Source organism: Egretta garzetta, unplaced genomic scaffold (genome assembly GCF_000687185.1).
Source record: "Egretta garzetta isolate BGI_Z169 unplaced genomic scaffold, ASM68718v1 scaffold181, whole genome shotgun sequence".
NCBI classification, from domain to species: Eukaryota; Metazoa; Chordata; class Aves; order Pelecaniformes; family Ardeidae; genus Egretta; species Egretta garzetta.
This window is the reverse complement of record NW_009258667.1, coordinates 442,675-470,245: the sequence shown is the minus strand read 5'-3', so window position 1 is coordinate 470,245 and position 27,571 is coordinate 442,675. Positions and strand designations below refer to the sequence as shown.

Below are 27,571 nucleotides of genomic sequence, written 5' to 3'. Positions count from 1 at the left end.
AGCTGCCTTCCAGACTATAAAGACCCAATCCTCTTTTTTTTTTTTTTTTGTGGCTACCTAATGTTAACAGATTTTAAAAGAGTACCAAAACTCGCACATATAAAAATCAATTTGATCAGTACAAGTTTGTGTAATTGGAATTATCTTCAGTACACTTTTTTGTAAAATCCATTCTTATGCACACTTGTGTTTTGTTTTCTTAGAACAGACACCTTTTTTTCTGCTAATGTTTCCTTTCAAGTTAGTTTAATTTTATTTTTACTGAGTTCAGGAGACAGAAGTCTTGTGTTTATCTACAAAACAGACAGCACAGAAGTTTCCTAGGCAAAGTTGATAGTTACCCAGTGGAACTGTCAACCTCAGTCTTAGTTTGGAAGGACCTCTAGGGGTGAGAGAGTAATTCAGTGCTGAAGGACAAAATGCTCTGAAGAAAGTTTAGGGCTTGGTTCTTCGTCTAAAGAGTTTTACTATTGACCAGATGTCACCTTCAAAGTAAAAGAAAAACCCACACCTCTTTATTCATTTAACCAAAATTATAATTGATCACTACTAAAGTACTTACGATCATTATCATCCCAAGTGACTCTTCATTTTGTTTATTCTGTGGACTTGTATATTCCTGTAATACTGTATGTAAGAGAGTCTAGTATTCACAGATACGATTACCTCCAAGTATATTAAAATTTGTGGTTTTACATTTTCATGATACGTGTGTCAGAGTAAATTCCATAATATCCAAGTATTCATACTAGAAGAACGTATCAGAAAGCCTTAAACTGTAGAAACACTGTAAAATCAGAACTGGGCCTAGCAACTGAGTTCAGTGCTTTAGAAACACTGAAATGAGCAAATGCAAATAGAAGTGGAACAAAGAACCCTAGTTCTTCCCCTTTGCAAAATGAACTTCAGCACCACGCTAGCCACTTCTAAAATCTTGTAGTACTTAGAATAAATATAAACTACGATAAATAGATGGATTACATGTTGTGGACAATTTTTTTTTTTTTTCTTATCAGGCACTTTACACTTTTTTAAATGGTGCAGAGCAAAATAGAATTTACTAAAAATATATGTAATAAAGTTGGTATTCCTCATGGTACTCAACAATCTTTATGCAAGTAATTAATGATATCCCTTTTCCGACACATTTCTCCTTCAATTCACCTTAAGCCTAAACATCACCCCAAAAAGATGAGACCAGTATTGCCTTAAGTATCTCTTAATAATAGTAGCATCATTAAGTAATGAAAAATGCAGAATGTAATGTAAATAAATATAGCGTTACTTATAGGCATGCAGAAAAAGCATTGGTAGATGGCTGCCCTGCATTAAATTTTGTTGAGAGGGAAGGATTCAATTTAGACTCAATACAAACAATCCATTAGTCCAGTGCAATGATGCACTTCACAGATAGTAGTAATGCATATGTTTTCTAAAGGTAGCTGTGGACGTTCAAGACAGTGTTTGTTTGCATCAGTGCTGACCTCGCTGCCTTGACTCCACTTGTCTTGGGTAGTGTATCTGTATTGGGTAGTGGGTAGCACACCCAGGATATTATCTCTGACAGCAGCCTAAGAGTGAAACTTCAGGAAACTGGCCAAATAGGGCAATACTTCTTCCATAGATGATGCTTCTACTTATGTGCAAACTGCAACAGTATCCCCACATTTAACAGCCCTGAGGTTCTTTCTCTCCATGAATTTGTCTTTGTATGACTCTATGCATGCAAATCACATAGCCTCTAACTTGTATATATTGGGTTTTGTGTGATCTAATAAACCTCAGGCCAATTCACACTAAGATTAGACAACACTGACCCAGTCATTATTTGAAGTAAAGTGGACACATTTCAGTCCTTTACATTGGCCAGGCATCTTGCCATATGTTAATAATGTTGACAGAGTTTAATACCCTCTGAGGACAGCTAGGACACATCTCCAGCTTGTTCAGTCTAGATAGAAGATGTGAAAATATGTCCACATGAAAGGGAAGATTGCAGTGAGGCTTGGATTGGGTTAACACACCTTGACGTGTGTCTCTAGCACGGTCAAATCAAGCTGTTCATTTACCCATTGTGCTGCCATGACATCAACGTAAATATATAAGGAAAAAGAGACACTTACTTGATGAATCTAAACCTTTGTCTTGAAGGTTAGCAGTAACTAGTTTACTTATAGGAAAGAGACTGGAAGTATATAATAAAGGTTTAGATCTACAATTTGATGTGATAACAACATACAGATAGTTTGTTCAGACACTGTCGTACTTGTCAAATTGGTCCCCTATAAATACAGACAGGAGCACTAAAGAAGACCAACAGAAGATCTAACATAAAAGAAAACATTCTATTTAAGGGTGCCGTATCAGGAACTTATAGTTAATTTCAAAATGTTAAGCAAATTGTTTCTTTTTACAGAAACTGCTAATATACCATTTGACATGGAATAAAAATGGAACATTTTGACTCTGAGTAAAATCAATGCAAACTGTGGAAGCAGAGAAGTTCTTTCATACCCTGAACAGTATCAGTGAACTTGGCAGAGAAATAATAGATTACATGCTTATTGTATTTTTTCAATAAGCTTTCTCATTTCAGTGCATTTTCAGCATAAAAATTTGGTATCTATTAATAAATCGCCTGTTCAATATTTGCTCACCAATCTCTATCATTTAAACTTTCTCTAGAATATTCAAAACTGCCCCAGATAGGTGCATATCTCTGTGTGTATGCATATATATAAAAAAAATAAATATAAAATATGTATTGAAATAAGTCCCCTTTGAAGTAAAGATGCAAGTACATATCCTAGAAGACAGCAAAAAAAAAAAAAATTTAGTTGGATCTATAATGGAAATTCATTCTGCAGTGAGGATGCAGGCACTAAACTGACACCAAAGAAAGTTTCTACCTACTCCTTTAACATTGTCTTCAGAGAAAGCATACAGAAGAAAATTTAATGACTTACCACAAGAAAAGTATTTTGCCACCTTCCCTAAAATATGATCTCCTTAGTTACTGTAACTTTGAGGGCAACCTCACACATCAACCGCAAAGCGTATTGTTGCATGATATTTTTGTGTCCAAAGTATTTTGTATCCAAACATTTCAGATTTTGAGGTCTTTTTGTTGAAATTATAGGTCAAATAAGAATGAACTATACTGATTTATGTTGAGTAAAGATTTTTTGTTTTGAGGCGCCCCCACTGAGCTCGAAGATCCGAATTCAAGAAAGTATCTTCTTTCTGTGTAGCAGTTGGCTGATGCAGAACCTTAAATGCCTCCTAAAATCTCACAACTGCATGATACTTGCATTTTTTTATATTGTCTCCCATGGATATGCTTTCCTATTTCCCTTTTCAGATATTATTCTGCAAATTTTATCCTTTCTTTAGCTACAAAATATATAATATTTGCAGAGGAACAGTTTATCTTCTGACAAGCCAGCACCATTTTATCCACTTTTTGATTTGTCAACTTTAAGGTTAGAAAAGAATTATTGCCTTGTCCCACTGAAAAAACCAGTTTATCATCTTCAAGCAAACAATATTGCCTGAGCAATGACACTGGTACTTGAGAAGGAAGCACAGGGCTCTCGGGCCATGTTGCTTGAAATGCACCCAGTGCTTCCATTTCCCCTTCCCCTCCCTGCAACATGCTACGCATTTATTCTATATACTATCGATGTTAGATATCTATATTCTGTCTATCCATTGTACTTTTGTTAACGATTTTTTCAGTACCTGCTTTCCACATGTCTTTTCTGATTTTTGTCCTCACTGGTTTATTATTTGATCTTTTCCAGGATTTTGCAAATGTTGCTACTGCTTCCTATTTCCAGTGTCTCTTGGTTCATTTCTGCAACTATAGTCAACTTGCATTTCACTCTTCTCCTTCAAATTACTAATGAATATAGCAAACAAGAATTGCTTTTCTAGAATACTAGTTCATCTGCTAATTAAGTATTTCTCACTACTTGAAATGTTATCTTGTTAATTTGAATTTTTAAGTCTTGACCTATTTTCACTCTACAAGACAATGTCTGGGTTGAATGACAGTGTTTTAAAATGGCTGGTTTAGTAGTAATGCATGTGTGTCCCCAGGCTGTCGGATGATACCAATGTTGAAGAATGTGTCTTCAGAAAACTTGGGAAAACAGCATACTCTATCCATTTTCTTTATTCTCTATTTTCAACTACAGTAATGGCTGGGCTTTTAAATACAGAAAGAGATGGTAAGACCAGCATGTCTTAGCTAGAATGCCAGCACATCTCTGCAAACCAGACAGAACAGGTCTGCTAGAGCTATTCCACACATACTAAAATTCACAAGAACCCAGACAGTGAAGTATCTTTATTCATGAGAGGACTTCGTCTGTTCATAACAGGAGGTTTACTGACACTTACATAAATGGGTAAAACATGATCGAAAAGGTACTTCCCTCAACAAAAAGAACAAGAGATAGGATCTGCAAAGTGAACAAATTTGTTTTTCCATTTATACTGTATTTAAGATATCTTGATAGCTTTTTGAACCACTTCTAATTGCTAACACAGTTTGAAGTCCAATATAAATTTGCAGTAATTCCAATTACTTAAACTCATTCTATTTCACTTAAAACTTAAACACATACCAGCAATCAAGTGGTGCATGTATTATTAACAGATTATTACAGTACTAGGATTTGTTATACTAGAAAATGCTAGAAATAACACAATGAAAAATATATTGTGCATAAGCCCAGTATACACTGCAGTATTAGAAATACACATGCATGCCTGCAACTACCAACTGTTTATAGTCTTGAGTTTCAAACAGCCACTGAATTCTATATTTCTGATTTTATCTTACATGACGCTCGCAATCCAAGCATATGGCAATCAATGCTAACAAAAATTACTACAGAGTTCCAAATTAATTCTGATGGAGTAAAATGGGAATTACTTAGAAGCAGAATATGTCTGATAGCTGCATTGAGCACTAGCATCTAAATGAATAAAAAAAGTATTTTTCCTACCTTATAATCATCGTCATCGTCATTATATCCACAAGTACTTAAGACGTCAGGAAAAATATCTGACCATCCATTACTCGTACAATTTTTGCTAATATTTCCTGTAAAGCAAAATTTGAGAGTTTAAATCAGAAAGATTCAAAAGTCTCCTCATCAATGAATCTTTAGACAACCTAACTTTGTCATTCTCTGTTAACATGCTGTATTTCCTAGCTCTCCTGTTAAAGCAACCCAGCCATTTCCTTTCCTGTGCTCTTCATTCATATTACTTTGGCTTTTACTCTTGCTCTGAGTTGCCTTTGTACTAAAGAAAAACGAAAGTAATTCCAAGCTGTGATGGCGGGCTTCTGCTTTGGTATAACAGCTATTTCTCTTACATCTGCAAAAGCCTGAAATATTCTGCAGTTTTATGTGAAGTACTCTGGAGGGAGTCTTTCGGCTCACTCTATAAAGGGGATAATTTGTAGGTAAATTAATTTAATATAAAAGTAATTTAAGTGAGAGTTGTTGTAACCTCCTATTTAAGCTTTTCTGAGAAGGTAATACCAAATGATCTACTGAAGACTTATAAAAGCTCTTAGATATTATGGTGATTAATTACTGCTACAGCAAATGTTGGTAAAGTTGGTAATGCACTGTAAAGGCCAAATTACGTGATAGGTTGAAGAATAAGGAAATAAATATGCATGCTGAATCTCACTCTTTGAACCAATCACTGAAACAGTGTAGTCCAAGGAACGTGTAGAATGTGCAAATACGGTTGGAAAGGAATTTTGAATATCTATTCATTTCAGAAAGGATTTTTTGGTTGGAACTGAGAGAAGTTGACTCTTTTCTCAGATGGAAGTCACACAGATGAGTTGGAGGCAACCCATGATTCTACTCCTTAATCTAAATATTATGAACTAATGTTCATACAATATGGAACAGCTTCAATAGAAGAAAACTGAAGAGTTTGACGTCAGAATAAAGAATAGTCATTAAAATTATTATAACTTTCTCTTACAATGTTAAATCATAAGCAACTTCCCCTCACCTTTCTTACAGCAATTTTAATACCCGTGATATTTGAAATCTATAATATAACATACTGCTTTGGTTTGGAGTTTACCACTGGTCTTTAACTGACTTAAAGATCCCTGGTTTTCACCACACAAGAACAAGTTTATGTGTCCCAGATGAACTTTGGCCAAGAATAACCAAACATGTTTATACAGACTCCAAACTAAAGCTTTTGTGATTTTTATCTTGCTGATTGGTTACTATAATTTCTTCTTTGTATAAAGTCTTTAGTGGAAAGTTGTAAATATCCTACAAATGGTTGACCAGCCAAGAACCAAATCTTTCTAGCTTGTAGCAAGGCCTTGACCTCAAACCACAGTCCTTCCTCAGGCAACAGGACCACTTCTGCCATTTGGCACACACGTGGCATTTTTTAAAGAAAATGTAACCTATTTATACACTCTGAAGAGTCTTCACTTTAAAAGTACATCAAGATCCTCTGACTAGGCAGAGCAGAGGAATATGTTAACAGAACCACAAGTTACATCAAAGCCAGTTTTGCAAGAAAAAGACTCTATGTGCTCAAGATGCTGAAATATTTTCTACTCTAAGTACTGTAAGACCTTCTAACTTAAAGGCAGTTAGGCAATGTGGAGGACATTGTTTATTTCTACACCATTGTTCCATGCAACTAAATATTTCAGACAACAACCTCTTTTAAAACCTCTAACTTGACACATACATTTGACTAAAAAATTCACAGAATAACCTGCTGATGCTCATATACTTACATTGTCATGCACAATACAGAAAAAACATTATAGAATAATATGACTGCTTTTACAGTAAAAAGTTATTTAATATATAGCTACTAATATTCCATAGAGAATTAATTATACAGTATGCTTAAACTATAACCTTGACCATCATAGAAGAAATAAAGAGTTCTCCAAAAGTTGTAAAGATGAGAAGACAACTACTCTTTTTAATTCACAATCTAAATCAAGAAATCCTTTAAAGATTGATGGCATTTGAAAGCCTACTTATGATTTGGAATACTTCCATAAAAAATAAGATAGTCTAGATCACCTTTTAATTCCTCTTAAACCCTGGAAAAAAAAATCTCACAAATCTGGCTAAACAAAAAGAGCTAGATTTCTGGTTTAAAGATATTTTTATAATTTCCTGCTATAAGAATCAAGTGAATTTGAAATGTGGTGTGTATGAATTAAATCAATTATATATTCCTGAGCATAATCAAATTATAAAGGTGCTGAGATACTTAGTTAGATCTTAATTGAATCAACCATGCAAGATGTTTGCTGTCTTCCTTCTCTGAAATTATAGAAAGACAAGATTTAAAAAATCCTCTTAATTGAACAGGTACCTCTAAAACCCCACCCTGTGGAACACAGGCAAGAAGTAGACAGGTAGCTATAAAAAGCTCTATAGGGGAAAATTACAGCAAACTATAAAAAGGAAGTAATCCTTCAGTCTTGATGACAGGATGCCCAAGTGAGACAGAGTTGTAATGCATTGTGAAGTTTTCAGAGTTAAATATTTATTGCAGCTGTTTCATAGGAAAATTAAAATGTTCTAATATAAGATACTAACAGTTGTTAAATAGCAAACATCCAAACTCCATGCATGCTCTAGCTTTTGGCAAATAGACAGAAACAGTTTGATTCAATTCAGATTTTGAATTTTTGATAATTATTAGTTTGCCTTGTCTGATGACAACACCTTAATATCTTGGTTTGAGTCATTTGAATACTTTTACAGATTTCACAAGATTTAGTGAAGATTACACAAACTTTCCCCTTTATAAACTGTTTAGACTATCCATGATAAACTAATCAAGATTCACCAGCTCCAGGAATGAAAACCCTTGCTCATCTGTAGATTGTTTGAGTTATCTATTTTTTACTGGAATAAGATTTAATCAACAGTTTTGAGAATAAAGGTATTTTAGTCATACTCCAATTTAGCCTCTATGTTAAAAGTAATATTTTTAAAAAGCTATCCACAGAGACCTCAAAAGCAGAATTAAATCACTGTGATAATTTTTGCATCTTTCACCAGCTCTTCATGACAAATGTTTCTCACCTGAACAATAGGGATAAGATTTTTTCTCACTGTATTTTGAGATACATGTGTGAAATGCTATGTGTGCATCATCTTATTTTTAAAACTCCACCAAAAAGCCAAAGTGCAAAATTAAACTGCAGTATGATACATTGACAAGATGGTGCAGAAGACAGTAGACTTAAAACAGTTAACTGTTTCAACAGTCTGAGACACTGATGAGCTCTTTTCAAGTTCCATTAAAAAGCAGAATTAAAAGTTTCATAATAACTGCCTTTAATTGCAATAGTGATATTTTTTAGGTATTATATGTTAATGCTGGCTCATTATTCTCGTGAAGGCAGGCAGAGCTCCCCTCCTAAGTACAGAAAGAACAACTTCCATGTGACCTGCTGGCAATTGTTAAAGATGTCAGTCAGGCTCAGCTGCCTTAATAATTAACATAAATAGGTCAAAAAGACCAAGCAATGTCTTCAGCCTTGATGAGTGTCACTACATAGAAACAGAATCATAGAATCGTTCAGGTTGGAAAAGACCTTTAAGATCATGAAGTCCAACCGTCAACCTAGGACTGCCAAGTCCACCACTAAACCATGTCCCTAAGCATCACATCTAGATGTCTTCTAAATACCTTCACTTCCCTGGGCAGCCTGTTCCAATGCTTGACAACCCTTTCAGTGAAGAAATTTTTCCTAGTATCTGATCTAACCCTCCACTGGAGCAACTTGAGGCCATTTCCTCTTGTCCTATCGCTTGTTACTTGGGAGAAGAGACCGACACCCACTTCGCTACAACCTCCTATCAGGTAGTTGTAGAAAGCGATGAGGTGTCCCCTTAGCCTCCTCTTCTCCAGACTAAACAACCCCAGTTCCCTCAGCTGCTCCTCACAGGAGTTGTGCTCTAGACCCTTCACAGCTCTGTTGAGCCTCAATGTCTTGTAGTGAGGGGCCCAAAACTGAATACAGTATTCAAGGTGCAGCCTCACCAGTGCCAAGTACAAGGGGACAATCGCTTCCCTGGTCCTGCTGGTCACACTATTTCTGATTCAGGCCAGGATGCTAGTGGCCCTTTTGACCACCTGGGCACACTGCTGGCCCACATTCAGCCAGCTGTTGACCAACACCCCCAGATCCCTCTCTCCCAAGCAGCTTTCCAGCCACTCTTCCCCAAGCCTGTAGTGTTGCATGGCATTGTTGTAACCTAAGTGCAAGACCTGGCACCGAGCCTTGTTCAACCTCATACAATTGGCCTCAGACCATCAATCCAACCTGTCCAGATCCCTCTGTAGAACCCTCCTACCCTCAAGCAGATCAACACTCCTGCCCAACTTTGTGTCATCTGCAAACTTACTGAGGGTGCACTTGATCCCATCATCCAGATCACTGATAAAGATGTCAAACAGAACTGGCCCTAGAACTGAGCCCTGGGGAACACCACTTGTGACCAGCCACCAACTAGATTTAACTCCATTACACCACAACTCGGGTGGTGGGCCTGGCCATCCAGCCAGTTTTTTATCCAGTGAAGAACGCCCATCCAAGCCATGAGCAGCTAGTTTCTCTAGGAGAATGCTGTGGGAAACAGTATCAAAGGCTTTACTAAAGTCTAGGCAGACAACATCCACAGCCTTTCCCTCATCCACTAAGCGAGTCACCTTGTCATAGAAGGAGATCAGATTAGTCAAGCAGGACCTGCCTTTCATAAACTCATGCTGATTGGGCCTGATTGCCCGGTTGTCCTGAACATGTTGCATGATGGCACTCAAGGTGATCTGCTCCATAACCTTCCCCAGCAGTGAGGTCAGGCTGACAGGCCGTTAGTTCCCCAGATCCTCCTTCTGGCCCGTCTTGTAGATGGGCATCACATTTACCAACCTCCAGTGAACTGGGACCTCTCTGGTTAGCCAGGACTGTTGATAAATGATGCAAAGTGGCTTGGTGAGCATTTGTACCAGCTCCCTCAGTACCCTTGGGTGGATCCCATTCAACCCCATAGGCCTGTGTGTATATAAGTGGTGTATATATATCAGAATATACACTTAGTATTTGACTCAAAGAACACCATATGAACAAGAAAAACAATTATTTGGTCTTTTCATGATGTATCACGAATGGTTAAGAATCTGTTATTTTAACTCTTTAAAAAGAAAATAGAAATCTTAAACTGAAAAAAAACCTAACCCAACATTTTTAGTATATTCTATTATAAAATACCAAAGAGAAATCAGCAAAAATACACCTTAAAATGAAATACCTGGTTTGCCAGAAGCAAGGCTAAATACTTTTGGACAAGGGACAGTGACAGTCTCTCCAATCTTCGCAGGACGCCAACAGGTGATGTTATCCCAAACTCCAACACATCCTGAAACAAAACCAGCAGTAACAGATTTGAAAGCTCAGTCTGGTCCAAATCACCCTAATGTATTTACCTTATAAAGACTTGGTGTAAGCTTTGGAGGAGTAGTTCAAGGAAGATCACATTCTTTCAAGAAAGTTGCAAAGATGGTGTTTTGCAAGAAAATGTTAAGGGAATCATAAAGAGTCTGTTGATTAACCAGCTTTTTTTTAGGTCAGTTTATACATTGTTTGCAAAACAACTCATTAAAATGATGTCATTTTTATGGGATCATGCTAAGACAAGATAAGAAAATGTTAAAAAATGTAAAAATAGTTCATTGGACTCAGCATCACAAATACAGCAGGAGTGCATCATGACTGGAGAATTTTTGGAACAATGGGCATGGACTAACAAAATCATGCCTCCTAAATAAATAACAGAGATTTGAACAAAGAATGCTTCTGCATATTTATTTCAGGAAGGGGGTTCATAAAATGTTATAGGCATGCTTTATATTAGGACTAGTAACGTGTTACTAGTAGATAACAACTACTTGTTACGGTTTTGCCCATGACGGTGTCTCTATAAATGTGGCTCAGAAGTAGTATCTTGTGAATGAGCACAAATCTTTCTATAGCCCGCTACAGGCACTTGGATCAAGCATGCTCTCTTTGATTAAAGGTAACTACTTATAATGCATGTCTCCTAAGCTAAGTATATAGTTATGAAGGCTTCTGAGTATAAGCCTTATGAAAAATTATGAGTACAAAGAAATAAGGAAATGTTACTCATATTATCTCATCTCAAGTTCTCTCCAAAAAAAAAAAAAAAGATCATGTGTAAAGTTCTGGTCATTTATGTCTTCAAATAAGGCAATTGACAATTTAAATTTGTAATTAACACTAAAGAGAAATGCAAAACTTTTATTCTACCAGTATTATCTCCATAAGATTATTAGAAAGTATTAGGGAGAATTTGTTCCCTTCAGTAGAGAACATGAAACTTGGATTAGGAACTACTCACATCCATGTATAATACTATCCTTCAGCATATTTATAGTATTAGCAATTCACTATTGACTTACTCTGTGCTAGTGAGGTCATGCCCAAAATCAAGCCACCTGAGTTAAATGAAGCTGGAAAAGTAACATTTAAAAGTTCTGTATTTGTGTTAAACCATCTTAGTGCAACTAAACTTGGACAGCTCATGTTGACTTAAAGTGTCTAGCATCCTACTTTCAAAGTTTAAGTTATTTTCAAAGTACCTGTAAACTAGGGAACCCAAGAGTGTGTTACAGAACTGGCAGTTGGATTCACTCCTAGGGGCATGTCCCTGCTGCAGCGTGAAGGAGAGCCAGTGGCACAGCATTCCCATGGGCCTTGCTTTCCTTTGGAAGACATCTAAGTGTGATAGTAGGGAGGGAGCCTCTGTGCTGTACCAAGAATAGGGTTTGGAGATGAAAAAAGAAGGCCAGAGGAGAATTATGGACTAAATTCTGCATTTGGTCACCAATTCCATAGAGTCATCTTTACACAGTTTCCCAAGGAAATGCTATTCTCCGGAGGAGTCACTTGTTCCTGAGGACTGGGTGTTTCTTCACTCCTCTTAGGATTATACAGCTCTAAATGCAGCATCTGTTCTATATTCAGAAAGTTGATGCCAAAAATAAGGGATTAGTGATGGGAACACTCCACACAGTTTATCCGTGTGGTTAGATAACATGTAATGCCTTATTCTCCACTGCCTTGTATGCTGTATCAACCTCCAAAGAGGTATGCAACAAATGTATTACTGTTCATTACCTCACACACTCATCATACTCATTTCAATGCCTTTTCCAGTCAAGCACTAAAAATCTCCAAAGAGATTTGGAGTCTCCAAATCTCCAATCTGTCACAACCTCTCTAGGCAACCGGCACACACACAACTCCCTCCATGAAGAATTTTGCCATGCATCTAATTAGGATTTGCCTTGCTGCAGGTTGCTTCCATTGCTTCTTGTTGTGGTTTTTGTTTACATTTTTGCTGTTCACATCTGAGAAGTGTCTGGCTTCATCTTCTCTATAAGCCCATTAGATAGATGAAGACAGCAATCAGATCACGCTTCACCAAGCTGAACAAACCCAGCTTTCAGTCAATCGTTATATGCTGCATATTCTCGTGCCATCTCCATGTTCTCTGCTGAGCTGATTAGTGGCTTTCCTGTACACAGGAGCCCAAAACCGGACACGGTACTCCACTGAGATGCAGTCTCACAAGAGCCAAATAGAGACAGACAATTGCTTCTCTTGATCTATCAGTTTGCTAATGTAGCACAGTATATGGTTATGCCTCAATCTCCATAAGGGTGCACTGCTGACTCATGTTTAAATTAATGTATTTCTAAAGCAAACACCTAAAATGGGTGAAAATAATTTCATCCTAAAAATGTTTTTTTCTTCCCAAGAGAGCCTGAAGTCGTTAATTCAGTTTCAGAATCTAAACTGTAGGTACCTAGTTTTAGACAATCCCACCCTTACTTGCTTAATACTGTGTGACTAACCTCAGCTTGTCAAGTTCTCAAGTTACCTGGAGAGGACTAATTGTTTTGGTTCCTTTCATAACTTTGACCCCTAGACCAACATATCGTATTCCTTCTTTTAGCTTTGCCTTAGGGTAAGGGAGATTTACTTAAGACTAGGAACTCTGAGAGTGGCATTCTTTTTATCTGTATCCCACAGTTGGCTGAGAAGTTCCTGTTCCCATTGACAATTCACTCTTTACAGGTTTCTGGTCCTTACCTTTTGAATGAGTGTTTTTAGCAACTGACTCAGAATGTAATATTCTTTGAACTCCATCATCACCCCTTTTTTTCCTGATGATCATGCAGAGTTTGTCGTTTCTAGTGTATCTGCCCCTACAGCTGGTTCACACACTTCTTTAAAAATTAACTTGTGGGGTTTATCTGTGCTCTGTTTTACTTGACTACTTTCTACTCCCTCTGGCACTTGTGGCTTTTCTTTTAGCATTAGTAATGATATCTCTGAGGCGATGCTGACTTGGCCATGTGTATATAATTTGAGAGGTTTACATCTGAGCAAGTCATCTTCATAGGCTTTGAAGTCAATGGAACTTAAACAAACTTAGGTGCTTCCTGAGTTGCAGTACTGGATTCAAATCAAGCCCTGCATCTCTATGATGCAACACCAGGGCTTATGCAAAGTAAAAGAATATTTACTTCAGCCAATTGAGGTCACGCTTCCTTCCCAATTGATTTTAAGCCAGAAACAACGTCAACAACATGACATACAAGAAAGACAAGGAAACTATTTTCTTCATCTGCCAGCACTCAGAACTGTATGCAACAAAATGCAACTCTTCTGGCTTTGATGGATGTACTGAGCCTGAGCCAGCATAAACAAGCCCTGGAGTACACAAGAATAATTAGCATCTTGTGCGACTTCAGACCTTTTTAGTTCATCCCCATTTCCACTAACAAGTGATAGCTGAGATGAGTCATGAAAGTGTTCATGCACACCCATAAAAGCTGATGACTTTCACAAATTTTCCCTTTTGTTCAGTACATTCCCAGTAAAATGGTGGATTTGCTACAGTAATCTGCAAATAGTTCAGAGGCCTTTATACATTTTTGCTACACTGCTATATAGACTGGGCTAAGGTTATGCTAAAACAGCAGCTGAACAACATGGACTTCAGAGTCCATTAGTACCTTTTCCACAAAACCCCCACAAAACTCTTATTCAAGCTTCACTTACATGAAATATTACACAGAAAAACAGATGTCCAAGTCCTATTCCCACCAAAATTAATCAACAGAATTTGCATCAGATCTCAAAGCCAGCTTGCAAGAAGGAAATCAATATACAAGTTTTTGACATTCAAAACATTACAAGTCACTAACGTTTTCTGAGGAATGCATTTTTTACCTCAGTTTTTCCTCAATATTTTAGGACTCTGCAGGCATCTACAGCACAGGACAGAATGATACTTTTTCAGACTTCTCCAAACAAATAGATGAAATAACACAAAAGATGGATTTCCTACATCTAGACTACATTCAGATGCATCAACAATCATGAGACTAAAACTTGAGTGGCTGTCATCAGAATTCCAAGGAGAACATTAAGACTCACTTTATGTATATTTACAGGTTTATTTATTATGGTACAGGAAATCTGAGAAAACTGCTGAAATGTCCTGGAGGCATTTATAGTCACTGAATGACTACAGTGGTCTAGAGCTGAATGCTGAAATGATGATATTACTGGTGCACTGCTAGGGGCTGTTAGAAGTAAAACTGTTAAACAATAGGCACTTTTGTGGGCTTTCAACTCACACCTTTCCTCATTTCCCCCTCCTCTGATTACTACACATTTTTGACAATATTGCAGTCATATATCTTTTCTTTTTCTTAGCAAAACACACCCTTATGCACACCCAATTAACAAGTTCATTCTTACTACACCTGTATCAGTTTGTCTCTTCCATCCCAACAACATATCCCTATTGTACAGCACGAGCTTAATCATACACAATTGAAACTAGCAATTAATTTCCCACTGATCTGGGAAATTCAAGATGTGGCACAACTGGAGACCTTGGTGAGTTTCACAGGTCTTCAGGTATATACTGCTCTTTATCCACCATAGTATCCTTTTACAACAATGACATATGTAATATTGTCAGAGGGTGACAGAGCATGATTCACTTCATCCTAAAACACATGAAAATGGGCCAGATTAATTGCTCCCAACACTTTCCTGTTTCTCCCCAGTGGCTATAGAGCAGCCTACAGTGCTATAAATACGTACACTGTGGGAAAATTAAGGTGTGATAAATGCTGTTAAATGTGTCTCTTTCTGCACATAGAATATCTAGCTTGATCAGGCTTGATATTCTACTCTCTACTCACTCACTCTCTACTACTCTCTCTCCAGCCATTAATTCATTCAGTGTTAGGATTTCCAGACTGTCATCCATCACTGCTGCACTTCATAAAATCATTATGTACACTCTTATTCTCTGGAAGTTTTACCCATCTCCTGTATATATACGTTTGTTTTCTACTATCTCCAAAGGATATTAATCAATTGAGATACAAAACACATTTATTTGTAGCTTTAAGTAAGATTTTAATTTTAGTTCTAGTAACAGTTCTACCAATAATTCTATAGAAAATGTCTCTGATTTTAAATAAAACTTAAATTGCTCCAGTGTTTATTTACGTCTGCAATTTTCTTTATCATATTTTAAAAAAAAAGCTAAGTACCCAGAAGTATTTTAATGTTAATTTATATCCTTTCATGTTCATTCATTGACTTGGTCTGTTTGCATCCAGCTTCAATAAATTCTCAAGCCTTGAATGTTTTTGTCCTTTCACTGCTATGTACACATATAAAACCAGTCCAGCTCTTGATCTGCCTTAGCTCCCCAACTTTTCCTGTGCATCTCTACTACTAGTGTTTAAGTCCCCATCCCTGGAGGTATTTAAAAGACAGGTAGATGAGGTGCTTAGGGACATGGTTTAGTAGTGGAATGGCAGGGTTAGGTTAACGGTTGGTCTTGATGATCTTAAAGGTCTTTTCCAACCTAAATGATTCTATGATTCTATGATTCTGCTATACTCTTTACCTCCTTCTTTACCTGTTAAATAAGCTAGCAAAGAAAAAAAAACGAATAGGTTCTTCGACTCTATTTCTGTGATGCCTATAAGAACCCCCCTGCACTGTACATATAACAATCTCTTTTCAATCTCTTCATTTGCATCATTTATTTCTCTGGTGTGTCATTTGCAGCATATCCAAGGAAACAATCAATCTTCCCAGAAAACCTTTGCTCAATGACTCGCTCAAAAGCGTGGCCACGGTGTCACTCCTCTACTGTTCTTCCCTCCTGTTCCTCCAGATGATATTGCAGATGCTATTCTTAGTTAGTTTCAGTGAGATCACTTACTTTATTTGAATGTTTGGTCTTTAATGCTTGTCATGCATTTGCAGATACTTTATAATGAAAGGAAATGTAGCAGACTATAAATTATATTTTGTTTCTCTTTTTTTTTTTTCCAGCTTACATAAGTATTGCTACCACATTCCTCATCCTGCTATCTGAGATGCAGTCTCTGAGCAGCAAGTTTGCTTACCTACATATGCTTCTTCATCTATAAAAATGTGTAGTGCTGAGTTTCTACTGGAAAGTTTTGTTTACATATACATTTTATCCATATAGTAACCACTAGATGGCACTTTGCATTTGGATTTTAAAAATTGCCAATTCAAAGAGAGGTTTAGCATTTTTTAAACTGTCTAGGCGTGCGTGATACATGAAAGAAAGAGAAAGTGCTTTGAAAATCAGCCAGAAATGTGTCAGCTAGTCCGGGGTTTATTTTTTGAACAGGGAAACGTTTTGAGTTTTGTACTTAACTTGACAAAGCAAAAGCAATCTCACCTCTTATGGGCAATGTTTTCTAGACCGTAGGTCTGAATGCCCCAGCATGTAATTTAGGCCGCATGAGAATTTATGAACATATACGGACTGAAGTTCTTTCTGCATTTTCACACAATAAGAAACAAAAAGGAGGCGCTAGAGAAACAGCAAGCTAGCAAACTGGAAGCAAAGCAAACAGACAGCAAAACTGCTTAAAGTGGAAATAGGAAGAAGATAGTAGCAAAAATACTGTTGCTCCAAACTACTTTGCTGAAGTTATTTGCTGTCTACTTTTGTCAGGGCCCAGAGTGCACTAATAGGCTTTAATCATAGAATCATAGAATCATAGAACCATAGAATGTTTAGGGTTGGAAGGGACCACTAGTGGTCATCTAGTCCAACCCCCCTGCAGTGAGCAGGGACACTGCTAACTAGATCAGGTTGCTCAGAGCCCCATCCAACCTGGCCTTGAATGTTTCCAGGGATGGGGCCCCCACTACCTCTCTGGGCAACCTGTTCCAGTGTTTTACCACCCTCATTGTAAAAAATTTCTTCCTTACCTCTAGCCTGAACCTACCCTGTTCTAGTTTAAAACCATTTCCCCTTGTCCTAACACAGCTGGCCCTACGAAAAAGACGTTCCCCATCTTTCCTATAGGCCCCCTTTAGGTACTGGAAGGCCGCAATCAGGTCTCCCCGTAGCCTCCTTTTCTCCAGGCTGAACAAGCCCAACTCTCTCAGCCTGTCCCCCATCAGCCTCATGCCCCTGCCCGGGGTCCCATCGAAGCTCACCTGGCCCTGCCTCTGCCTGGGCCCCGGCCACCGCTGTGGCCCTGCCCGGCCATCCCAGGGCTGCGTCCGACCCTGGCTCCCCGCACCAGGCCCGATCCTGACCCCCCACCTGCAGGGTAAGGTCCTCAGCCACCCCTACCCCAGGGAGGTGCCCAATGCCCGGGGCTGGGGCTGCCCCTGGCTGCCCTCCTGCTGCCTTGGCTGGGGGTGGGACGGGCCCTGCCTGCCCTGCCCGCCCAGGGACCCCCAGCCCTGCTCCGCAAGGAGCTGCTGGCCTGCGGTCCTGTGAAAATGAAAACACTGGCCACAGAACAGTCAAGAAGGAGCTTCAGTGTGCCTGTGTTGAACTAAAGCACTGCTGTGAAACTGTACAGAGTGCATACAAGCTCTGATTATTCAGAAACACTGAGGAAATGTGAATGTAAACTTTCTTAATTACTGGTCAACAAAAATTACTCATACACAACAAGTAGAAATTGGGAAGGCTACAGTGTACATCAGATTTAACTAGTTAAACAGAGTGATAAAACCAGTAGAGTTATTCACGTAAAATGTTTGTGGTTTATAGGTTTTCAAAAGCCAGTCCTATTACCAGGAATGGCAAAAATACTGTTACTGAGATTTCTAGGGGAATACTGGCTTTTCACTAAATGAAACACTTCAGAAGAAATGCCTTATTTCTTTTCTGAAGAACAGTTTCCCATCAGAGAATCAAAAATCTATAAGCCAATTTTAGTTTTTAATATAATTTACATATTTTTAGGGTAATGTAAGGAAATATGGAAGTTGACAGCTAAAAACTTTGAAAAAAACCCACACGAAAAAGAAAACACATTTCCATCCAAATTTTCTACCAAGTAAACCCTGCTTTCCAACCGTTCAAAATGTTCTTTGGAGACAACAGCATTTATTTTTGTAGGATGGGACAGCACTCTAATCTTACCATAAGAACACTGTTTTCTATTATACTGGAAAGATATTCATGGATATATAGTCAGAGCGGTAAGAGGTACCTTCATCATCGTGTTGCCCCAATTTAGACATGCTGTAAATTCTTAAAAAAAAATCATTAAATATCAATCTCCTGTCCATATAAACAGCACCATAAAATATTAAAGTCTCTGTAAAGTATTGGGATCATATATTTCTGTTAGTTTGGATTATGTCTAACCCATATGCTATTTGTTGTATTAGTTGGGGCTTTTCTACTGCTTTGGTATTCAGTGTTGCTTCCTTGTGGTATTTGAACTTTGGATGTCATGGAGAGTAGACTGCCATGGTCACAGCTGTCTTTATCAGGACTCAAGCGCAAAACTATGTGGGGCAGCATTTCTTTCAAAATCTTCTGAAAAACACAATAAATTCACTTACGCCTGTGCACTTCCCTTTTTCGGAGCTCCAAATGTCATTTATTAATGTCTATCGCTGAATTTCTATTTAAGTTTGGGTGTGCGTGTGTGTAGAAATTTCAGTCTTTCAGAATTGTAGAATGTATCTGTGGCCTCATATTGCCTCTCTTCTTCCCCAAAAAAGTTTGTTATTGTCACTCTTAGTAATCTTTATTATGTAAGACTTTTGAATGAGGACATTTTTTTGGTCTTCTCTGTTTATTTCCTGTTGGTTATTTTTCAGTAGGCAAAACCTTTCATTCAAGGCTTTTCCTCACCTATCGCTCAGCATCCTCAAAAGATGAGCCAGCTCTGCCTCTCTTCTGCCCTCAAATAATTTAGTATAGCTTCCACAAAGCCCAGACATTGTCAATACCTTAGGATGATCAGTTTTATGTGGTGTCATTAATGAAGACACTTCAATTAATGGAAGCCAATCAAAGCAGCCCCTTCACCTCCTCTCACAAAAAAAATGTGTGAACCCAAAAGTGGCCGCATGTCTGCACTATAGCTAGAAAAGCAGCAGCACAGAAATTCAAGAAAGCTAAAGTTGTCCTGCCAGAAGCTACTGGTGCTGTATGAAAAGAAGTTTTGTGATCCCACCATCTCATTTAATTCTTTCAACACTATCTCGGATAACTCTAAGCAACACTGCAGTCTGAACTACTGAGTCATTTTACAGAGAAAATAGCTGCAAAACCAAAAAAAAGTGATGGAAGACCTTGATGAGATTGGGAGGATTAAGAAAGGGAACCCTTGAGGAGATTCCTTCTCATATAGCAAAAGAAAGGCCTCATGTGGCTTTTGTGAAAGTCTCCTCTTTACTGATGTCGAGGAGTGATTGTCAACTTGGCTTAGTTATGCTCACAGTCAGTCCTTTTGCGTGACACAGAGACATATGTGTGTACACGTGAGGGTTTGGCATGCAAAATAGGCACCTTTCTTATTGGAGAAACAACCTTAACAGCAGATGTTAGTTGGATAAACTAACTTTTGGACAACTTGCCATGGGTCCAACACTTGAACATTCCTCCCACCGTTCTGAAGAGCTTTCAGAAAGATGTGCTCTGTTTCCTCCACAAGATCATCAGCTTACTGTTCGAATCACTGAATGAAATTCTACAGAGAGTGTAATTTGGGCGACTAGATTACATAGTGACATCGGTCCTTCTTGCTTTAAATTTGTGAATAAGTGAGAGTACCATTTTGGTAGTTCTGTCTAATTTCTCATTACTAGCTCCATTATGAAGCCTCTCTCTGAGCGGTTTATGCAATTCTTTCCAAAGCCATTTCTCTTTCCATCTACATCTCTTCCTTGAAGTTAAGTTGCTATATCTAAAATTAAAAATGTTGTCCGGTATATTGGTCTCACAAAAACACATTTTGGAAAGCAAGAGCCATTTTAATTTTAACATTTAACTGTGCAGCCACTCAGTCCGAAATGAAAAAAAAAAAAAAAAACCAAGCCCTAGACTTAATTTTTTTCATAATGAGATCTTTTTAGAACTTTTTGTTGTAGAACCCTGTTATGAAGTCTACTGACTGAGTTTTAACATTTTTGACTGTATGGTTTCACTTTTCTTTTAAAGGTGAATGGAAATGAATCAATTACTTCATAAGGTAAAATTCTAAATAGTGAATAAAGTAAGAAATTTGCAGAAAATACATTTTTTATGTATTTTCAATCACTTTTATTGGGGCTTTTTTGTTTTTTTAAGAAGACAAGCCATCGGTAGTAGGTAAAAGATAAATTAGTGTTTTCCCTTATGGACCTCAAACCCTGTAGCTATTATGAGCTATTTAGAATGGAAATAATCTGCCCTCCAAAAATGAGAGTGCAAAAAAAAAAATCCTCTCCTAGGCTTCCAGCTAGGGTGCATCTATACCTCAGGTATCAAATTATAGGAGGAAAGAAGAAAACAAATGCGGATGGAAGCTAATATGGTCTTCAAAAAATAAACAACCAGGTTTGCTGGAGGTCACTACAGAGAGGGAGGCACTTCCACAGATCTTTGGAGAGTGACTTTCTTCCCTAAATGGTGTGTAATGCTCTCTACTAGTGGAAGAGTACGTGCTAATGCCTGAAAATCCCCCAAAGAGTGCAAAGCAGGAGGTCCGGATGCCTAACAGTTTGATGTTGGCAAATGAGCAGAATTTAGCCAAACTGGGTCCTTTGGTTTTAATATATTCTTAGCATTGTTCAGAGGATATTTACACAGTATTTATACAGTGTTTCCTTGCAAAATACACTACTGCTTTATTAAGCCATGAAGTAAGCAAGTCCTTCGTAGACTTCACAACAATTTTAGGTGCGCTACAAAAATTACTCAGTGAAATTCTTCAGCCCATGTTATGAGGCAGCTCAGGTAAGATGACTATAACATCATTTTATTATGTAAAAAAAATACCACAGTCACCTTTAAATCCTTCTCTTATGTGTCCCTAACTGGGAGCTGAGAAGTATTAGACAAGGTATTCCATACAGAAATTGCCATCTAAGCCAAAAGAGAAACTGCCTGTCCCATGAAATTTGGATCCTCTAAAATTCAGTAGCTGTGCATACCAGCCAAATTCTGGAGCATGTTACATAGAGGTGTGAAGGCTTCTCAGGTGCCCAAGTTAACAAAAAAATTCCAACTGATTTTGCTAATGGAGGCCCAAGCCTCCTGTGGAAAATCTCAGTGAACCTTTATTTCCAAATTCGAGACAGGACCTTCCACTAGATTTCATTATAGCTTTTGTAAAGCAAGTAACACATACTAAAATTAGAAAAGCATGACAAGGGCTGTATAACCATCTTTCCCATTCAGGAAAAAGTGAAATAGGTTTTGTGAATTTATTGTCATGAATTATGTTTCAAGTGTACTACAAGTTTTAGGTGCAGAGCTAGGACTTGGACCAGTTCCAGCTTGCCAATTTTCATTAGTAATTCTTCTTTATCAGCAGTCAGAGTACCACTGTGACAATCTGCAAGTCTCTGTTCAAAATACTGCCTACATCTTTGTATGAATACAGAGAGTTTATTAGGAAAATAAGGACACATAGAGAATGAATACTTTGGGAAATGCAAATGCATATATTTAACATTGACTGTTCTGAACGGGTTCTTGGTAAACCTATCTATAATATGAAGCATAGGATAAATTCTCCTAGAACATTAAACATATAGTTTTTAAGGGTTCATTACCACAGGGGCTTTATTCCAGTCTCCTACAAAATGGAATATTCCCTTAGTTTCAGCCAGGCATACAATTAAATATATAAATGCTTCCACTCTTTTTTTATCACTACCTGTAGGGCTGAATCAACACCAGCATACATACTGTCTCCTTCCAAGACATGAAGTTCTTACACAGCAGTTTGCCTTCAGGAGGCACCCCTCTTCCCAGTGAAAACAGGCTGTGAAGAAAATATTGACAGGAAATGTCTTCCTTCCCCTGGGGAAGCCAAAATAAAACTGGTGTGCATCACAAGAATACCCTTGGAGCAGCCCAGCATCTGGATCACAAAAGTGGATCTTGAACAAAGCTTGACTTTCAAAACTGTATAAAAGCTAACACTGAATTTATTAATTCAAGATTTAATTCATTAAGCTGTGCTAGTAATTATTTCTCCATCTGGCTTCACACTAGTATTATTTATGTAACAGCCATCTCTCTTCACCACCCGCATAAATAAAAAAATCTAAATGTAGACCAATTATTCCAGTAAGATTTTGCTTGGAAGAGATATCCTTGTAAACTATTCACTGTTATTATAATTTTTCTAATTACTGATCTGGATTAATCAAAACAAAAAATTATTGTAAAATACAAACTGTTGATGATCCTTTTAATTATTTCATTGCATACAAATTGATATTAGAGTATGCACTGAGGGAGTTACACATTCAAATCAAGAAGAGAGGTGGAAGAAGCATCATGAGTTGGGACTCATGTTTATGCTCAAAGGGCACTGCAGATGGCAGGTCCCTGAGGTATCATAATCATCTTCACAGCACATTCAAAAAGGACCGAATATGAAAAAACAAATACACTATGAATCACCTAGTTCAGCCAAAAGAAAATAACCACACTGCAAAAGCTGTAGTGTTCCAAGGAGCCCAGTTATTCTGAGACGAAACATACCTGGACTTCCATACCAAAAGGTAGGATGCCGATGATGCTTACGGCTTTGTAGAACTAATTTTAAATCAAATGCTTTCAGCCACTTAAAGATCATTTAACAACAGAAATGTAAGGATTAGTTTTAGATGAGACATGACTTTGTAAAAATCAAAATTGTATTTTGAACTGAAAAATGTTCAGTTGCCTTTGGATCTAAAATGCTGTTCCCCCCCTTTTCTAAGTCTCACTGAAAGCCCGCCCTTCCCTTTGATATTTTACATGTACCAGAGGAGTGCTGGGGAGGTAACATATGCAAACGAAGCACTCCAAGAAGCACTTTTACCTTTTCACCACGAGGTGTGGAGGGATTGCTTTCTGCTCACAAGTTCTGGCATACAGTTTATAAAAGATAACTAATCACAAAACATCAATACTTTTGTCATAAAACCCACAAAATTGATAAATACACATGTCCAACTTTCAAAAAAAGCAAAAACCTTTTAACCAAGTTCTGCCTTAGCTACTTTATTGTTACAGATTTGTTTTTCATTTGACTCTCTGGATTTACCTGTTGCCTTCGTATTTTGCTTGCTGAACAAATGGCTTTATCAGCAGCTCCAGCTTACAAGAAAAATGTCATTTTTTCATAATCTTATGTCCTACACACATGAAAATGTAGCAAGGAAATCTAGTAAAATCTAAAATTAAAAAATAATAAACTACATCTCCCCTTCCTTCTTTCTTCTGTTAAATTAAAATTGGTCATATCTGTATCTATATATTTATCTTTCTATGTAGAGAGAAGAAAAAAACAATAAAGTAACAGAGAGAATTCATTTTTTGAATGTAACACTACTGCCCAGTTTTTCCTTTGCATGACTCTATAGTACTCTGGGTGTGAATCTGATCATCTGTCTGAAACATCTTCTGCCTGGGAAACCCAGAGATTGTTCCAGACACCAGTACTTTATTTTCGACCATAGCTAGAGAGAGATGCTTGAATCCAAGGCTTTTCCTCAGACTTCCTGCAGCTTCTCTGCCAGTCAGAAAACACTAGCAGTAACACCTTAAAACATGAGAATGCATTTCTTCCCATCTAGTGTCCACCCAGTGCGTGCCTAGGCCTAGCACCCTTATCACAACATGCTTGCTGCCACTGTACTTTTAACACAAAATCTGCATAAATTCTAAAATACATAAAATTATAAGCACAATACAGACAAATACAGCAACTGCAACCGCAACAGCAAAGAAGGTAAAGGGAGAAAATGGTGAATACGCCAGTTGTCTCTACACTACAGCTTATCTTTTCCCACCTTTGTAGTCCACTGGCTTTGCATTCTTCAGCAGTTCCATGCACCTTTTTTCCTCCTCGTGAATCTCCAGATGAAACCCGCATTCCGGATGGACACCATTCACCTGTGTCAAATTAACAAACAAGCCAGGGTCTTGAAACATGAATTAAAATGCTTTATGAAGAATGCAACTACTGATAATGAAATCCACGACTTTAACTGGCACTGGTTTTGCCCAAGTATTTGCTAGGCATTTTACAGACACGGTCATTGCCCGTTTTAGCTGCTCACACATTGACTTTTCAAAACAAAATGTTAAAATAATCTACTAGAGCATTCTCTGGCTCCTTCCTGTAGCATTTCAAGGCCAATTGTCGTTTACAAGAAAATATTTAATTTTCTAGTGCATTCACCAATATGAGACTTTTTCCTCCAGAAAAACTGAGTTAAACTGAAGCAGGAAAAAGTAAACACATTTGCTTTTTTTTCCTTTTGTAGTAAGTTAGGAAGCTGAAAGTTTAATACGAATCACAGAACATGAAAAGCAATCAAACTGCATTCTCCTTGACATACTAAATTTTGCTTTTCTTCCCTTTTCCACCATGTATATTTTATCTAGTGAAGGTCCCAGAGCATGATTATTTGATTGAAGCAGGTGCTACAGAGGAAGAAAACCCCACTCCTTTAAAAATGAAAGCACTATTGCCTTTACTCATTTATAGCCCTGCCCCCAGTTCCTTGGCTTTCAGAAAGGGTTATTTATGTCCATGGGAAGAGAAAGGGATGTAGCAGTATTGCGGAAAGGAGCAAGACAGCGGGAAGTTGTATGGAAGTCAGTTGGATTCACAGAGGCAGACAGAGCCTAACAGAGGAACATGCAGAGTCCATAAGAGACTGCATGGGAGAAATGACTGTAGTAGGTGACAAATGGGAAAACAGGAATCGCCACTGGAGCTGAAGGTTCAAATGAAATAACAGCATAATGAAATAAAATATGACTATGCTGTACTTCAAGTCATCCTCACGCTTGTAGTACCAGGAAAGGAGTGGTCTCCCTCCAAGCTTCTCTCTCCCCTTTTCTCTCTCTCACTTTTTCTAGGAGACATTTAATAGTAGAATCTGGTAGTAGTACCTAATTTGTAAGACTTTTTTTTTTTTTTTTATATGGCAATACTTAATTAATAAAGCTGTGATCATGGACCCAGAACCTAGGACCCAGAGTTAGGACTGAGAACCTGTTTATTCTGCAGTCTCCCTGTGGGCAAGCCACTTGCGCAGCTTTTAAAAATACAGTGCAATAGTCGTAAGCATAACAGCAGGAGCTGGTATGAAAACTCACGAAAATCTCCCTCTTCTCTAAATGTCTCATTTCACTCTCAGAACCTTACTTCCTTTTCCACATCTTTTCTCTATATTGACTATTGAAATTATATGTTTTCAGGGCAGATTTTGTTTCTTTTTAAGAGGGAACTTGTACTGATCCTTAAATTGGGATTTCTAGCACTTGCAATAGAAGGTTCAGCATTATACTAAAAAGATACGTGTTTTGTAAATGTATTATCTCCTTTCCAGATAGTCCCATACATACACCATGTTTTTAATTGCATTTTCCTTTCACATAACAGAATTTGAATATTACTTTTTTTCCAATTGCAAACATTCAGTAACTGAGACTAGATTTCGTACTCATCAAGAAATATTATAATTACTAGGTCTTGGAAAGGCAGGTTGCAGTAAATGGAAATGTTAACTAAAAGAGGGGCAAATCAAAGCAGCTACTGCAATTAAGAAACTTGCCAAATAAGTGACTTCTCTCTCTCAAACTTAGAAAGACCTGCAAGTTTCTCAGTATCGCTGATCTAATAGTGAAGGTCACTTTGAGAACATAAATTTGTTAGTACTCAAAGGTAACGCAACATTACTTTTCAAACCCGGGATGCATGCCGATCTGTAATATACTTTGTTCTAATCCATACATAAGTTTCATTCAGATGTACTTCGCCAAGCTAAAGAGATTCAGGGTTCAAGACTATATGGCACTGACCACGTCCCAAAACACATCAAGAGCCCCAGAATGGACTTTGAGGGCACTGACCACCTTTCAGGGCTGGTGCTCATCCATCTTTCCCTCTGCTTTACCAAGGGTAGGTTATCCCTTGTAACCACTGAATGCAGAACCATGTGTGCTATGTTGTGCACTGTCAAGGTGCACGGTTGGCTGGAAATCCAGCTGAGGAGTCTCTCTGCATTTTTAGTGGCTTAACAATTTTTAAGGCATCCAGAACAGCAGTTTGACTGGAAAAACATTTCTCTGACAAGCAGCTTACATTTACCTTCAGCATGTTTTCCCGACTTTTGCTGTTATCTCAAATTTACAGTAATAAAAAATGGAAAGATTTAGAGGGCGGGCTTTTTTATTTTTCGTAAATCACATTTCCAGCAACATTATAGACTTTTACAAAGAACTGAAGAAATGCTTAGAAATACAAAGATGTCAAAAGCAGACACCCTAAATGTGAAGACTTTGATATTCTGAATGCTTTGTACATGATCATCCGGTTGCATATATTGAAGAGAAACTAATCATGCAGGTTTTTTCCCCATATTATCACAGAATCATAGAAGCATTTAGGTTGGAAAAGACCTTTAAGATCATCAAGTCCAACCGTTAACTTAACACTGCTAAGTTCACCACTAAACCACGTCCCTAAGCACCACATCTACCCATCTTTTAAAAACCTCCAGGGATGGGGACTCGACCACTTCCCTGGGCAGCCCCTTCCAGTGCCTGACAACCCTTTTTGTGAAGGAATTTTTCCTGATGTCCAATCTAAACCTCCCCTGGCACAACTTGAGGCCATTTCCTCTTGTCCTATAGCTTATTACTTGGGAGAAGAGAGCGACCCCCTCCTCGCTACCCCCTCCTGTCAGGCAGTTGTAGGGAGCGATGCCTCCCCTCAGGCTCCTCTTCTCCGGGATATAATTACGATCGCTAACGACCCTCTAGACCGTACCAGGGCAGCGCTCTGTGAAGACTTCGCAAACTAGTGGTGGCCACCGGCTGCCGGGGAAAATAGCGGAGAACGAGCGACTCGGCGACGAGCGGCCCGGGGATGGGGACCGGTCCCGGCC

At 38.0% G+C, this 27,571-nt stretch overlaps 1 protein-coding gene across 1 annotated transcript in view; it reads right to left on the bottom strand.

Annotated features, from left to right (window-relative positions):
• The window catches only part of VIPR2 (vasoactive intestinal peptide receptor 2), a 227,810-nt gene that overhangs the window by 29,892 nt on the left and 170,347 nt on the right, over window positions 1-27,571 (bottom strand). Inside the window, exons 5-7 of the mRNA XM_009648605.2 lie at window positions 24,461-24,592; window positions 10,353-10,460; window positions 5,016-5,113 (exon numbers count right to left, since the gene is read on the bottom strand). Coding sequence (XP_009646900.2) covers window positions 5,016-5,113; window positions 10,353-10,460; window positions 24,461-24,592 — 338 coding nt within the window. The remainder of the gene's footprint in view (window positions 1-5,015; window positions 5,114-10,352; window positions 10,461-24,460; window positions 24,593-27,571) is intronic.